This window comes from Dasypus novemcinctus, chromosome 1 (genome assembly GCF_030445035.2).
Source record: "Dasypus novemcinctus isolate mDasNov1 chromosome 1, mDasNov1.1.hap2, whole genome shotgun sequence".
NCBI lineage: Eukaryota > Metazoa > Chordata > Mammalia > Cingulata > Dasypodidae > Dasypus > Dasypus novemcinctus.
The window spans coordinates 52,948,718-52,966,072 of NC_080673.1; the positions used below are offsets into that span (position 1 = coordinate 52,948,718).

At 39.3% G+C, this 17,355-nt stretch overlaps 1 protein-coding gene across 1 annotated transcript in view; it reads left to right on the forward strand.

Annotated features, from left to right (window-relative positions):
* The window catches only part of RNF150 (ring finger protein 150), a 255,768-nt gene that overhangs the window by 133,914 nt on the left and 104,499 nt on the right, over window positions 1–17,355 (forward strand). The window contains exon 2 of the mRNA XM_004471936.5: window positions 16,323–16,573. Within this exon, the coding sequence (XP_004471993.1) occupies window positions 16,323–16,573 (251 nt within the window). The remainder of the gene's footprint in view (window positions 1–16,322; window positions 16,574–17,355) is intronic.

Genomic DNA, 17,355 nt, shown 5'->3' on the forward strand with positions numbered 1-17,355 from the left:
GGGACAGTTTCAGTGAGCAGCTTAAAATTGGTATTTTTTTAAGATGAACAAATCAGACCTTGGGAATCAGTATACCATCACCATGAAAACGGGAAGGTGGTGCTTTTAGACTCCAATTGTATCCACATTATCTATTTTCCAACGATGATGAGCTAAAGAGTTAGGGGGTAAATATAGAGTAACTCTGGGAACATCACTGATACCAGCATGTATGTACTGCAGGCCTTTGGGGCCACTTGGGAAGGAACCGGGTTTTAACAACGAGCTAGTGGTAGGGTTTGCTGGAGGGACAACCGAGATGCTTCCTTGTAAGGGCACTGTGGTAGTCAGCCAAAGGGGTGCTGATGCAAAATACCAGAAATCTGTTGGCTTTTATAAAGAGTATTTTTTGGGGGTAGAAGCTTAGAGTCACCAGGCCATAAAGCGTAAGTTACTTTCCTAACCAAAGTCTTTTGCCATGTGTTCAAGCAAGATGGTTGCTGATGTCTGCAAGGGTTCAGCCTTCAGCTTCCTCTTAAGACTGTGGTCCCAGCTTCTTCCAATATCAGCTATAGGCTGGGATAAATCTTGTGTCTCTCCCGGGGCTTGTTTCTCGGCAGGCTCAGCTGCTCTGCTCTCTCTACAAGGCCAGCCATAAACTATCAGGTAAATGTTTTCTCTTTAAGAATGAACAAAATCATTTCTAACCCATCTTTCTAACATTTATACAAGTCTCCTGATGTCTGTAGGCCTCATTATCCTTACTTGGAAAATGAGGTCAGAGTAGATGGTGAGACTCCTTCTAGGACCCTAATTCCCTGACCCTGTTCTTCCATTCAGGTTCTGCAAAGCTGGCACAGGCAGAGCATTTACATCCGTGTCCAAGCACAGTAAGCTTTGTGAGCTTTTAAAGAGGGTAGCACTGCTTCTTAAATGTTCTCCAATTTACGTTAATGTCAGTAATCTATTCATATAAGAGAAAAGCTTTAAGAAAAGTTTATATGCTTTTACTTTTTATTGCACTTTTAAGTTTTGCTTCACTGTTATTACCAAACCTTGTGCCATTTGCTTTAAGGTGTCAACTCCTTAAGAACAGGTGGTGTTCATTCTTTGTCTCAGTCTTCTCATACAGCAATGATTATACCCACTAGTCTACACAAATAACAAATAAAGTTGTCAATAGACTGACTGGCCCAGTGCTTCCAATAGAAATATAATGTAAGCCACATATGTAATTTATAAATTTTCTAGTAGCCACATTAAAACAGGAGAAAGAGAAACTAGTAAAGTTAATTTTAATAATGTATTTATTTAACTGATATATGTAAAACCTGATCATTTGAACATGTAATCAATATAAAAATCATCAGTAAGACATTTTACATTATTTTTTGCATACTACATTTCCAATTTGGCCCCCAAATTTTCCCCAGGAATGCTTGATCTGCATTTAGATTTCATAAAACTCCCAGGTGATAAAAGTAGATTCTCATATTCACATTGTTTCAAACATACTTAAAAGTTTTCCAATAACTGAACTGAGTAATGCTTTTAAATTTAAATTAACTAAAATTAAATTAGAATTTCAATTCTTCGGCCACATTTAAAGTGCTCCATAGCAGCATGTTGCTAGTAACTACCCTATAGGACAGCAAGCTTCTAAAATGACTGATATGCTCCATAATTTCAGTGAATGCCATCTGCTCCATATCCACAGAATGTCTTTCTTCCTGAGGGCAGAGGTGAGAGTTTTGAATGGTGGTTTTCAATAGTTTTATGGGACTGCAACTGTCTTTAGGGCAATTGTCAATGGGAGACTATGAAATAAAAGATTCTAGTGCTACTTATGCTGTATGATTTGGGGGCAGGGAGAATCAAAACTGAGGAGAAGGGCAAAACTTTCAAGGTTTTCTTCCCATTCGTGAACCAGTTAAAAAATTAGAGTAATATTTAGGAAGGAATCTATTTCATCAAGGCATCAACCACTGGGGCTAGTATTTAGGAAGTCAGAGAACTAGGAAAAAGGATAAAAAGGAAAGAGATCATATTTGTTCCCAGAAGCAGGTATGAGACAAGGATTTGAGAACTACCATTTATTTTGGAGGTGATTCCAAGAAGCACTGACTTAGATGTGGAGAAATGAGATGGGGAACGGAAGGTGCCAATCAAGGGCTTGTGATCAAGCAAACTGTGAGCAGTGTGAGTGACTGAGGCTCCGCTCCACTTTGGAGCCCTGGGAAATGGTGAAGAGAATGTGCTGCAGAGTTTTACCAGCACAGGGGGGAGGGAGCTGGGTATTTATACACCAACTTCCTTCAGGCATTAGTTCAGGACTGCACCCTAGTGGTGTTACTTCCTCCTTTCTCCTAGCTCACTGCCAAGGCAGAATGATAACCAGTGGTCAAAGAAAGCAAGATAGGCAAAGAAGTCCAGGTGCTGGCAGTTGAAAGTCAGGACAGTATTCACCAAAACAGTAAGGTCCAGGGGATATGGACAGATAACAGACACAACCTCCTTTAGACACTGATTTGTAATGCAGAATGTGTATAGCAAAAGATAGGGAGGTGCATTTCAGATCTATAAAACTTTTTCAAAATACTTGTGGGTACCTGTGTGGCTAGCCGAGTGCCTACGTGGTGAGCTGAGTGCCCATGCAAGTGCCTGCGTGGTGAACCAAGTGCCCACGTGGAAAGCCAAGCGCCTGTGCAGTGAGCCGAGTGCTCGCGCAAGTGCCCATGTGAGTGCCCACATGGTGAGCCAGTGCCTGCGTGGTGAGCTGAGTGCCTGCGCGAGTGCCCGCATGGTAAGCCAGTTCCCACGCAGCGAGCCAGTGCCCACGCAGCAAGCCAAGCGCCCATGCAGCGAGCCAGTGCCCACGCAGCAAGCCAAGCGCCCACGCGGTGAGCCAGTGCCCACGCAGCAAGCCAAGCGCCCACGCGGTGAGCCAGTGCCCATGCAAGGATGTCACGCAGCAAAATGATGACACAGAAAAGAGAGATGAAGGAGAGAGTCAAGGTGAAGTGCAGCTGAGACCAGGAACTGAGGTGACGCAATTGACAGGGAACCTCTCTCCACACCAGGATCAAATCCTGGTGAGTCCTAGAGGAGAAAAATGAGAAGAGAAGACAAAAAAAGAAATAGATACAGAAGATCATACATTGAATGGACACAGACAGCAAAAACAGTTGGGGGGGGCGAGGAAGAGGGGAAGGGGGAAATAAAATAAAATTATATATATATATATATATATATATATATATATATATATATATATATATATAAAAACATACTCAATCGCCAAACTGTTCTCATCTTGGATCTGAGACCCTATAAAACAAACCTTCTTTCTCTTGCTCCGAGAACTTCTGATAGAATAGAAAGACCAAGGAGATTTATACACTCTGTCTACTTATACATTAGTCTAAAAGCATTTCATGTCAGTGTTTATCACAACTAGATGCTAGAATTTGTGTCAGGCCAAAGGATATAAAAGCTTTCCAGTTTGGAGTTAGAGATTTGATCCCTAAGAAAATTGTTTACTGTCCCCCAAGGTATGTTATCAAGTTTGTACCTCTTTTGGCACAAAGATCAGAAGGTAGATTGGTGTTGATTTTACTGTTTGCTTTATCTATATTTTCTCAATATGATATTAATAACTGGTGTTATAACTGACCAGTATTATTTGTTCAATTCATAGTCCATGTCATCATAGTCCAAGGGGAAAACTATGTGGGGATTCCCTTCTTCCAGAAACCCAAATAGTGAAATAGTCAATTGGTCTTAATAAAGGGATTTTCCAGTCTGGGCTTCTAATGAAGGGTGGTTTTCAAAGACTACTGCAGACAACTTAGAAGAATACTAAAAACAAATGTGAAAGTAAATCAAGTAAAGCAATAAGACATTAAATAATTATGCAATGAATTGGAAATTCTAGATTACCTCTGCCAAACAAATAAATGAAAATTGTAGTAAGAGGTGATTCATGTATACCCTGTTCTTTGCAATGGTATAGTATATCAACAAATATATCCAGAAGTTTATTAGATCCAAGATGTTGTGATTTTTAAATTGTAATTCTAGGTTCTTGCCATGCATTATTAAACATGGTCTAAATGGGGAATCATTGATGTGATTTTTTTATCAGTAGCTGAAAGCAAAGCAAAAGACAAATCCACATTTGCCTTAATTATGTAATTGTTTCAGACTAAAATTTGTACACCTTTATTTTTCATTACTTTGAGAGAGTAAAATGAAGTGGGCCAGTTCATTGCTAACCTGATTATGCTCATTTTTACTTTGTAGATTAATTTTCTATTCATCTGCCTCCGAGTTTCATTTCATTAATCAATGTAAGATAGAAAGTTAACCTTGTAATGTTTCAGAAAGAAGAACTTATTGGCAACTCACCCAGCTTGGGTTTTGTTTTAATTTGCAAAAAGCTGCTGGAAGCAATATAACAGAAATTTGTTGGCTTTTATAATGGAAATTCATTAGGTTAAAAGCTCATAGTTCTGAGGTCATGAAAGTGTCCAGATCAAGGCATCAACAAAAATGCTGTCTCACCAAGCTGCAGCTCTGGGTGATCAGGCACAAGGCAGGGCATATGGCGGCTCTGCCAGGCTCTGCCTTCTCTTCCAGACTCACTTTCTCCCCAAGCTCAGCTGTGTGCCATCAGGCTTATGGCTCTGCTCTCTCCTCTCCTCTGGGGCTCATCTCTTTCAGCCTCTCAGGGGCCTTCTTTCCTTGCCTCTGTGCTCCACTGATTCCAGCCTCCAGCCTTCAGGACCTCTGTCTCAGACTCTTGGGGTTTCTCTCTTTCTGCAGCTTTTTTCCTGTGTATCTTTGCATGTTTCTCCTGTTTATAGAGGACCCCAGTAAAAGGAGTAAAACCCACCCAGGTTCATGCCCTACTGAAGAGACCTAATCAAAAGGAAGGTCCCTTAACTAAATCTAAGCAAAGGTCTCATCTACAATAGGTTCACATGCTCAGCAAAGGATTGGCTCTAAGGACATGATCTTCTGGGATCCACCCAGCTTCAAACTGCCACAGGCTTCCTGACTTCTAGCTGTACAGAGGGATCCCCGTAGTATTCAGGTGCTCAAGGTGGTCTATAGACTCATCCATTTATCTGGGTCCCAGTGGAAACCAAGGCTTTTGTCCTTCTTCCACCCCCACCCTACCATGTGTATTCCAAGTAGTACCAAGTGTGTTCCAAGGCTTTATACTATCCAGAAGGCTTTTAATAATTATTTTGTAGATGATGTTTATGACAAAAATAGTAACAGTTAATATTTATTGAGCACTTTTTACATTATCTCATTTAATCCTCATACAACCCTTTGGCCTAGATGTCATTACTTTTAGAGTTTTGGAGATAATGAATGTGAAGCTTAAAGATTTAGTAAGTCTTCCAAGCTCACCCAGCTACAAGTTATGGGAAATGATCCAGCTATTTAATTTCATTTACAAGAATATTGGGAAGAGAAAAATGCTGCAGAATTTTGGTCTCTCATGATCTCCTTCTATTCTATGATTCCACTAATTTGTTCCTTAATGAGACTTACATGTATATTGGTTTTTGTCCAAACCAAAATTAGGATTTAAAACATTTTATAGTAAGGGTTTTTAAAGCATGAGTATATGCTTTAATAAAAAGTGAATTACTATAAAATAAATTTAGTAGTCTATGGCTTGTTTTATTTCAGCCTGTACACTATTGTATCGACTTTAACCACTTAAATTCTCACAAAGCCTAGAAATAAATTATTCTCTAGTCTGATTTATTGACTATGTTCCAACAAAATGCCATAGGTAGGACTATATATCAAATAAAATATCTTGTCTTATATTCATCCCTCTCCCTACAGTCCTTACAAATTCATGGAAAATTTGACACACTCTTAGGACAGGAACATACATAAATTAAGAAAAAAAAAAAAGTACAAAACATGGATTATCTCAAGTGTTGCTGAGGTCATTAATTTACCAGAGCCATTCTAAGGAAAACAAAATTGCCTATTGTTAGCATCTCCTTTAAGGATTTTTTCACTTCATAAAAGATAGTTGTTATTGAGTGTCTGCTTCTAACTATACTGACAAATCTCCACTTAGGGGATTTGTTGCATAATTAAAATTCACTTCAGTAACAGCCAGCATTTGGCACAATGCAAGTTCGCAGCAGAGATGTTCCCTCATGGTCTAGTAGTTAGAATTTGGTGCCCTCAAGTTTGCAGCGAAGGGAAGCAGATGTGGCTCAAGTGATTGAGCTCCTGTCTACCACAGGGGAGGTCCCTGGTTCGGTTCCTGTGCCTCCTAAAGAAGAGAGCAAACTGGTGCAACAGGCAGGCATGGCAAGCTGATGCAACAAGAGACACAAGAAGAAAAACACAATGAGAGACACAGCAAAGCAGGGGATGGCAGTGGCTCAAGTGCTTAGATGCCTCTCTCCCACATTGAAGGTCCTGCATTTGGTTCCCTGTGCCTCCTAAAGAAACAAGGAAGATGTACAGACACAGCAAGTGCAAACAATGAGGGGTGGGGAGAAATAAATAAATAAAATAAATCTTAAAAAAAAAAAAGTTTGCAGCAGAGAATTGGGGGAGCACAGATGCAGCAGTTTTTACCCAACAACTCAGGTGAAACTTTTTTTTTTTTAAGATTTATTTATTTATTTCTCTCCCCCTCTCCCCCCGGTTGTATGTTCTCTGTGTCCATTTGCTGCGTCTTCTTTGTCTGCTTCTGTTGTTGTCAGCAGCACGGGAATCTGTGTTTCTTTCTGTTGCATCATCTTGTGTCAGCTCTCCGTGTGTGCGGCACCATTCCTGGGCAGGCTGCACTTTGTTTTGTGCTGGGCGGCTCTCTTTACTGGGCGTGCTCCTTGTGTGGGGAGCTCCTCTATGTGAGGGGACACCCCTGCGTGGCAGGGCACTCCTTGCGCGCATCAGCACTGCGCATGGGCCAGCTCCACATGGGTCAAGGAGGCCCAGGGTTTCAACCGCGGACCTCCCATGTGGTAGATGGATGCCCTAACCCTGGGCCAAGTTCCTCCGCCCCTCAGGTGAAACTTTAATATTTTGAGTTTAGAGGTCTTTTGGAGAAATCATGTTAATCGGTTCACTCTCTAGGTTATCTGTTTGATTCCTGAATGGTAAATTTTCAAATTTCTGAATGAGTCCTATTGCAAAGTGCAAAAGTAATCTAACTTCAGATGTGGCTTGATCAAGTCTCAAATTATTTCTGCCCTGTTTGCTGTTGTTCTCCCCCCTCAGTGCCAGCTCAGTTCTTAGTGTTTTTCTCTCTTGATGCTGTAATAACTGCCACAGCTTAGCCTCACAGCTTTTCCTGTTTAAGACCAGCAGAAAAAGAGGACATTTGCTTCCCTCATGACTCAAATCAAAGTTGTGTTTGACCTGCCCATTCCTGAGCCAGTGCCCATGACTGGGGGGGTGAATTGCACTGACTGGCTTAGGACTTTGAAGCAGAAAGGATGTTTACTGCATTGTAACCACAGGAGAAGGGCGGGCCACATGCAAGTCAATTTCTATGTGTGATGGGGAAACAGCAGTAAGGATACTAATAAAAGGTAAGGACTATTTAGTGCTTTTTAATTTGTTAGGTAAGGGCTTCACTGTGAATTCCCTCTGGTGCATTTTTTTCTCCCAGGACTTCAGAGGTGTATGACCATTAAGAATGTGAGTGGGAAGGTGGAGTGAGAGGTTTAAGGAGAAATGTGAAAGTGTGAAGTGGTCATATGGAGAAAGGGAATTTGGGCCAGAATATAGTAGACTGGAGCTACATAAGATGTTCATTTGAGGATAGGAATCATAAATGTAAAATGAGGACAGTCAGATGACTTGTGAGATTTTTCTTTTGGTCAAGTTCACATGATGAAGTGGAAGCACAGAAAAAGTGAATTTTGTAGGGCAAGTTCTATGGAGAAATAGAAGAGCAAGGGAGCTAAGAGTGCTTATAATTATGGGCCGTGTGATCTCGGCTGGATAAGGAGAGAAGTAAAGCCAAGAGAGGGTTGGTAGATAGTAAGAAGGATTAATGCATTAGAGAGTATCTAAGCAAGACCTCTGGAAGACTAGGAAGTGGCACTTGGAAAGTGACATCTTTGAAATCAGGATTTTGGAAGTGCAACTTCTAGTGGTGACAAGGTCCCGGGTAAGGCAGTGAGAATATGTGGCTGAGATGGAGTAACAGGAAAGGTCAATGGGAGGAGGTTAAACCACTCACAGGCCAGGACATAGGATGACTTATCCTTATATATATTGAAATCCAGAGTAGGAGGAGGGGAGTTTGGGTGAATATTATGAACTGGGAGCTAAAAGGGGTGATAAAGGAGTGAATAGGAGGTTGGTAGATAACAGTAAGGAGAAGGGAGGAAGGGTTATAAATCCAGGTGAAAGAATCTCAAAAGTTAAGTGCTGTGTGCAGGAAGATGGGATGGGGCTGGGAACTATAGACTAGAGCTGCTCATCAAGCCATCTATGGCTGAGGGAAGGGAGGTTTAAAGAGAAAAAGCACTTCCTCTTGACCGTAATGCAGAGAAAGCAGTATCCTCATAGGCAGGCAGATCAATCCAAACAAGGAGGTCTAAAGATCATTCCAGGAAGAGATTGAGGCTCTTGGGAAATTTGTTGATCCTAGACTTAAATTTCCACAAGTCACAAAGGAAGGTTTTGGGAGGCAGGAGATGGGTAGGAAATTAAGTGGGTTAGATGATGTACAGAGCAGTATGACTTTAAGGATCTGGGTGATGATTCATGACCTAATTAACGGCCTTCAGTAGTGTTTGGGGATTGGGCTCACTTAAGAGGAGGGTGAGCAACCAGTGTAGCACAGAGGGCCTGCCTAAAGGGAAGGAGTCACCAGTCGTTCAGTGGTGCATGGAGCCATCCAAACGTATTCATCTCTCTCTTTTAACTTTGGAGGAGCAAGACCAGGCCCTGGCCTTGGCTTTTCCTCAGTAAACATGACCAGGCAGTGTAGGTGATTCCACCCCAGGCAGAGGAGTCCTTCCATTACTAAAGGAAGTACAAAATGAATAGATACCACCTGAGAAAGAATGAAAAGATGGCCACAAATATAAAGTAAGGGACGGGTCTAGACAATAAGAGCTAGTTGTAAAAAAGAGCCAACAATATTTAGTACGAAGAATACAATATTTTAAATAAAGAACATTATATTTGGATATATATATATATATATATAATAACAGAATAGCAGAATGGATACAGCTAAAGACACATTTGTGAGCTGGAAGATCTGCTTGAGAAACACTTCCATAAGTCATCCAGAATGGATAAAGACAAAATATAAAATGAGATACCACTACACACCTATTAGAATGGCTAAAGTAAAATTTAAAAAAAAAAATAGTAATAATACCAAATACTAGTAAGGATATTGAGAAACTAGCTCTCTCTTACATTGTTGATGGGATGTAAAGTGATACAACCACTCTGGAAAACTGGAAAACAGCTTGACATTTTCTTAAAAAAAAAAAAAATTATTTGTGCAACTACCATATGACCCAGGAATTGCACTCCTGGGCATTTCTCCCAGAGAAACGAAGACTTATATTTATGCAAAAACCTGTACACCTGTGTTCATAGAGCTTTATTCATAGTAGCCCAAAACTGAAAGTAAAAAACACATATGCCCATCAATGGGTGAATGGTTGAACAAATGATGATACATCCATACTGTGGAATATACTCAGCAATTAAAAGGACAAAACCACTAATATATGCAACAACTTGGATAGACTTTTAGGGGTGTTAGGCTGAGTGGAAAAGTCAATCTCAAGTGTTATACAATATATGACTCCATTCCAGAAATGAAAAAATTATAGAGATGGAGAACAGATAAGTGCTTGTTAGACGTTAGAGAAGGATGTGACAACAAAGGTGCAGCATGAGGGAGTTTTTTTGTGGTGCTGGAAAATTTCAATATCTTAATCATGGTGGGAGTAATATGACTTACACATGTGACTGATTGTCATAGAATTATTTACAAAGATGTAAAAAAATCAATGCATGCAAAAATTGGTGAAATCCAAGCAAGTTCTGTAGTCTAGTTCATTGTATTATGCCAATCAATTTCCTGATTTTGATAATGTATTATAATTATGTAAAATGACACCATTGGAGGAAGCTGGGAAATAGGTACATGGGATCTCTCTGTACTACTTTTGCCAATTTATAATTATTTCAAAATTAAATTTTTAAAAATTAGGTGAAAAGAGTAAAAGAATTATTGAAGATATGGTAAGTGCCACACTATGTTTGAATAAATTATGAAGACAAATATCTCAAGAGTTAAGAAAAATGGAATAGCTCAGATTGAAAGAGTCACATAGTACAAAACTAAGGATGAAAAATTCCTAACTAAGCAGATCAACATTTAAAAACAACAAAGGCCATTCTAAAAGATAACTCCAAGAGGTTACAAAGAGGAAGAACAGAGTAATTCCAAAGAACAAGAATCACAATGACAGCAGACTTCTCAACAACAACAATAATATAAGTGATATAGCCATCATGAAAACATGCAGTTAATGATACAAACTAAAATATATTTAGGTGCATGGGACAGAGCTCCAGAGAAAAACAGATCAATCAGCAGTTGTAGTTAGACATTTTAACATACCCCTTTCAGCTAAAGTAAAAAATAAGCAGAGATATGGAAGATATAGTACAAATAAAAAATTTAATCAATGAGATTTGTATACCCAACTGAGAATTTTCAGTATATTTTAATGCAAATGGAAAAAATGTATTAGGTGATTAAGAATCAAAATTGACTTAAATAATGTTTATTAGAAGGTTTATTCTTAGGTATTTTATGACTTCTGTTGCTGTTGCGTGTACATAATGTTTCCCAGGACATTTTCCAGATAGGTACTACTGGTGTATGGGGAACTCATCATTTCTATATGTTGATCTTGAATCTTGCATTTTATTAAATGTTCTTCTCATAATAGCTGAATTATCCTGACTTTTTAATATGGTCATATCATCTCCAAATAATGACAGTTTACACTCTTCCTTCCCAAAATGTACCACCTAATTTCTTTGACTCTTTCCAGTAGATAGCACTTCTGCTATAATGTTAGCACATCCTTGTCTTAGTCCTGATTTTAATTGGAAAACATCTTACTTTTCTCTTATTTAATGTAAAATATCTGGAAAGTTCTCTTTATCATATTAAGATAATTCTTTTCTACTGCTCTTAATACGAATCAGGAGTGAGTGCCATCTTCAATAGAGGATGGCGTTCTTCTATGGGAAACTGGCTACTCCACATCTCTGAAGTCAGAGAGAAAGGGGATGGGATCTGGGAAGCATACTCCCAGTCCTTTTAAGAATGAGACCCTGGAGTGACAAACATCATTTATGCTAACATCCATTAGCCAAAAATTAATCACAGAGCCACACCTAGCTGAAAAGGAGCCTGGGAATTGACACCTTTCACTGAACAGCCTGTGTCCAACTAAAACCCCAGTGCTGTGGAAGGGGAGACCAGATTTGGGGGACATCTAGCCAGATAAGATATCCATACATTTTATTCCTTTAATTTGTATATGTACTAAAAAAGCATCAATATATTTTTCTAATATTCAATCACCTCACATTCCTAGGATAATCCCACTTAGGATTTTTACATCTGTGTTCTTTAAAAGTATATTTTAGTTGATGCAAAAGTAATAACATTTTACATTTATATGCCACTTTGCAGTTCTTAAAATCATTTCACGCACATTATCTCACTTGAGAATAAACGATATGCAAGAACTGACTATATATTTTTAAAAGTAAATAAATGTATAAATAGAAAATATCTACAAATGAAACATTGAAGGCCCGTTCTCCCCATTGTCTGCTCTCTGTCCATTTGCTGCGTGTTCTTCTGTGTCTGCTTGTATTCTCATTAGGCAGCTCTGGGAACCAATCCTGGGACCTTCTGGAGCAGGAGAGAGGTGATTACTCTCTTGCGCCACTTCAGCTCCCTGTTCTGCTATGTCTTCTTATTTTCTCTCTTCTGTGTCTCTAATTGCATCATCTTGCTGTGCCAGCTCTCCACGTTGGCCACCACTCCTGCACGGGGCGGCACTCCATGTGGGCCAGCTCCCCCTTACTAGAAGACCCTGAGGATTGAACCCTGGACCTCCTATATGGTAGACAGGAGCCCAACTGGTTGAGCCACATCAATCCATTTCCCAGGTTTTTCTTATTATTTCCTGAATTCTAGTGCTCCGTTAGTGTTCATAAAATATTAGGGTAGAGACAGAAGGGATTGTTAACACCCTACAAGATGCACAGGGAGTAAGGCTGCAGGCTCTGTAAAACACCTAGCATTCTACTGGTGTTCTAGATGTTCTATTAATGCAACCTTTACACAACCTGGTTTTTAATTTACATGGAAAGGATTTCCTGGTTATTAAGTATTTTTTGGCTTTCTGAGCTTTTGTTTTGGTGCCTTACAGATCTGCATATACCACATTAGATAATGGCAATCAAGCACTATTATGGGAAAAGGAAGCACTAAAAGTACAGGATGCGCCTGCTGTTTTGTCTGACAGGCCAGAGCATATTTGCCCTAGTCACACATTCTTTCATAGGGCTGAAGAGGCTTTTTTTCCTGAATACACAATAATTACATAACTGCATTCACTCAGAAGTATAAAGTGACTTTGGTGGGAAAATAGATGTTTAGCTAACATAATTTTGCAAAAAGAGGCACTCGGCATTAGTAATTAGGCCTCATGGTCAACGTAGAATTACCCAAATACTGGGTCCTATTTATAGATTACCTGTAGAAAGTATGCTATTTGTTACTTCTTCTGTTCCCTGGGCTCATAGCCTCCAGAGTTTCATAAATCAGACACTGGCAACATCGAACTCTAAGATCATTCCGCTGGGGTTTCAATTCTCTCTCCCACTCCCTTCCCTCCTTCTCTTTCTCTCTGTGTGTCCCCAGCTACCCCATCTCTCCCTCTCCTTTACTCTCCTCTTCCCTCCCACACACACACCCATTGGAGCATACCTGGCGATCTGCCAGCTTTTCCCTGCCACCGTAGCTGCCCATTCCAAAGGAAACAACTATCAGAATTGTCAGATTACTCACATTGGTGTACATGTCTCATTTAGATAAATTAGAATCTGCAATAACTTTTTTGTCCTAGATTTTGTGCATAGATCAGACTGATCAGATAAATTCATTCAAATCCACTTTGCTTTGTACCATTTTTAAGTACCCTAAATTCCCAAAAGAAATGGGATAAATACATATCCCCAGTATGCTTTTTACCATGTACATTACAGGGACTGACGCACACAGATAACTATACCAGAATCCCATCTATTTTTACCATCATCAGCCCTAGAAATTCATTATGAATATTGAGAAGGAATAATGTAGAAGTCCAGATTAATAGAACTGCCCCAGTGCAGTTTGCGCTCTGACTTTCCAAATGGATCTCTTAGTTCATGAAGGTGCAAGAGTCATTTGAACAACACCCGAGTTGGGTAACTAAGCACTTAGGCTTAAAGTAAATGCTTTAAGATAGTTCATTATACTTTACCCTCAAGGGAAAGAAAAATGTTTTCTCAGGTCTCTGAAAATGGATGATGAATAATTTAAAGCTTTATGGATATCTAAAATTTGTATACTTTTTTTGTTTGTTTATCTGTTTTTAAAATGCTGAAGCAAGTCTCTATGATCTCTCTCTTTTTCCTTCTTTATTTTTTTTTTTGAATGTTACATTAAAAAGTATGAGGTCCCCATATACCCCCCACCCCCTCACCCCACTCCTCCCACATCAACAACCTCTTTCATCATCATGGCACATTCATTGCATTTGGTGAATACATTTTGGAGGCAATGTAAATATGGATAGTGGTTTACATTGTAGTTTATACTCTCCCCTAGTCCACATAAGTATATAAAAGAAAAATTGGTGGTGGGAGGAGGTGGTTAAATAGAAAAGGAAGATTTAGACCACCAGATAAGTAAATACATTGAAATCTATGTAACTAAAAAAACATGACATGTGTTCATGAAAATGTAGACAGTTCAACTTCACAGAAAAAAGCAAATCCAAAAGTAAACCCAAATAAATCCTTGAATTTAGGGGGGGAAATGGATCCTAATCTCACTCCTCACTGTCCCTCACACATTATAAAAGTTCAATAAATAATTTGTTGTTATTAAAACATATTCAGGCTGTTCAAGTTTAAATGCCAAAAGTAAAACTGTAACATTTCTGGAAGCAATGTTTGGTGAGTATTTCTACAATTTGGGTGAGGAAGAGCTCTCAAAGCCTATTAGCAAAACTGGAAGCCATAAGGGAATATATTAATAAATTCAACTACTAAAAAATGTAAAATTTATGCAAGCCTGAGCACACAAAGTCTCATAAATAACACCAAACCCGCCCCTCAAAAAAATCCAATTCTGGAACCTTGAATGGGCATGTATAAAGAATATAAATAAGGGAATAAATTAAATGAAAAATTATGATTCAACTATTAGTTAAATATTTACAAAATAGCTATAGCACTGAGATGAGACCCACCAAGCCAGATTAATCTGGTATACAAAGAAGATCATGTTTCTGTAGGGTCAAAACCTGCCAACAGTCTTAATCCCTCACAAAACCTCAGACCACAGGCAGCCGTTAGCCAGAGTAAACATGAAAAATGAAGGGCTATCAGAATTGTCCGTAAATCCTATAAAGCTGAAACTCAAGCCATGAGATTCAGTAATTCCCAGAAATAACAGCCAAGCCAAAACACTACATGATTTTATGATTTTACAATTGGGCCAGTGCAGGTGTTTAGGAATTTTTATATATCATTGATATAACACATGTAGACATCTTCGTATGGAATTAAATTTAAAGTATTTTTCCAGCCTAAGTGAAACTACATCAAGAAATTCAGGACTGAAAACCTGCATAGAGGTCAAGGTCAAATGAAAATCCCTAAGTAACCTCTAGAAGACTACCCAGAACAAATGTCGTGTGGTACTTCCTTCTAGCTGACTGGCTTCAGAATGTGAATAAGGCCAGCTCTAAGCAGCAAGGGCAGTGTTTACTTTTATCCTGAATCTACAACTTCCTAGTTGCAGATTTTTGCCCCCTTTGATTTGTATTCACCCCAGATGTTGGGGTATTTCCCTATGGAATTGGGCCGGTGGACCCTGATCATCTTATCTTTCTCCATTCAGAGATTTGCAGGCTTGGGTTGGAACTCAGCTGATCCCTGACAACCTATTCCAGTCATTGGGCTTACATTTTTTAATTGATAATTAAATTTAAATGTATTTAATTATCAATTAAAATACATTGTGTCCTGTATCAGCCACAATGGCATGTTGGTTGGTTCATTTGGCGCTGATACCACGTCCTTCCAGAGACCTCCTAGTAGGGTCTCTTTGTCCTCTCTGGCCTGAGGGTGCTGCCCCAGAACTCCTCACCAAGAAGCTGTGCCCCACACGGTGGCACGAAGAATAGGGACAGTGACCCAGATAATTCAGGCCTAAAAAAACGACCACCTTTGCTTCAAAATGCCCAATAGCAGGGTCAATGTGGTGGGAGTATTTGAGAGTGGAGGGACAACAATCCTGCAGAGATCCATCAAACACCCTCCATCTTCCTTCTGCTTGGTTCAAGGATACTCAAGCTGTTTCCATTGAATTAGGTAAAAGAAGCAGTAAATAATTCTGAGACTGGTATTATATGTTGGCAAATTCTATTATAGCTTCTTCAGAAACCCTTTTTTGGTGGCTTGGGTACTTGCTGTAGGTGAAAATTGCCTAGGAAATGATAAACTAGAGATCTGTAATGAGTGGTCCCAGTGTCTGTGTGGGGAAAAGAGGACGTTCTCAGCAGTGGAATCTATCTTGGCATTTACTTTTTTGCCATGGGGTTGCAAAGAGCTGTTACCTCTTCCCAAGAGGTCTGTGGAATGTAGCATGTAATTGTAAACTGGGCGAGTTTGGAACGTCCAACTTTACCAGACTTTGACCTGAGAGAGCTGAAAAAATGAGATGGACAGGGCATGGTCATGACCTAGCTGGTGCTAAAATAGTGAATTAAATTTAGTTTTGTTTTTTTGTCTCACATTCAAGAAAGCAGCATCCTTAGGTAGCTGAAGAAAGAGAACATTTGACTCCATTTTCCTGCCATTTGGCCTTGTTAGCCGGGCACAGAATTGTCAAAGTCGTGTCATTGTTTAGTTGTATGTTCATTACTCAGGACATTTTAGTGTGGTTCTCCCCCACCTCTCTCTCTCTTACCCTTATTGCCCCTGCTTTGTCCCTCTCATACCAGGTGTAGAAGACATAGTGGCAATAATGATTCCTGAGCCAAAAGGGAAGGAGATTGTGAGCCTGCTGGAAAGAAACATCACCGTGACGATGTATATCACCATCGGAACCCGGAACTTGCAGAAATACGTGAGCCGCACCTCGGTCGTGTTTGTCTCCATCTCCTTCATTGTCCTGATGATCATTTCCCTTGCATGGCTGGTCTTTTACTATATCCAGAGATTTCGATATGCAAATGCCAGGGACAGAAACCAGGTGAGTAGCGTACTTAAAAATATAACTTTTAAAATGTATTGCAAAAGTGATACATGATATTTTATAAACTTCGGAAAATCTAGAAAATCTCAACACAAAAACAAAATTACCTATAAAAACCCCATTCAAGATAAACCCTTGAGTTATTAAGTTAACATTTGTTGTATGGTTTTTCACATGTTTTCCAAATATACCTATTTTGACCTTTTACTAGTATTACTATGTAAAATGAAAGTATCTTGTCCCAGATACCTATTGGTCATTGTTTTGTACAATTATTTGTTTAAATAATAAAGGGGGAAGTGAGCTGAGATTATGCTAAGCGTGTCAGTGTGATGTGTAAAGAGCAAGTATGTCCTTGTGAACAGAAGAAAAATTAAAAGCCACTTTAAAAAGCAATTAACTTTTCAAGAGATAATATAGACATACTGTATACAATGCCAAAGGTAAAAATCAGTATATAATGAAAAGTAATTGCCTTCCTATCTCTGTCGCTCAGATGCCGTTTGTCCCTCTAGAACGTCCCCTCTTCCAGGAATATTTTTTGCACATGAAAGCACATATACTGTCATGCAGGTATAGCTCAGTGGTCATACTTCACATGTACTAGGTCCTGGTTTCAATCCTGGTTCCTCTTTTTAAAAAAATACATATGCTTACATAGATATTTTTTAAACAAGTGATAGCACACTTAATTCTGTACCCTTCTTTCTCAACTAATCTTGGAGATTGTCTTAGAAATGATACCATGTCAGCATACTAACCAAACATCTCATGTGTGA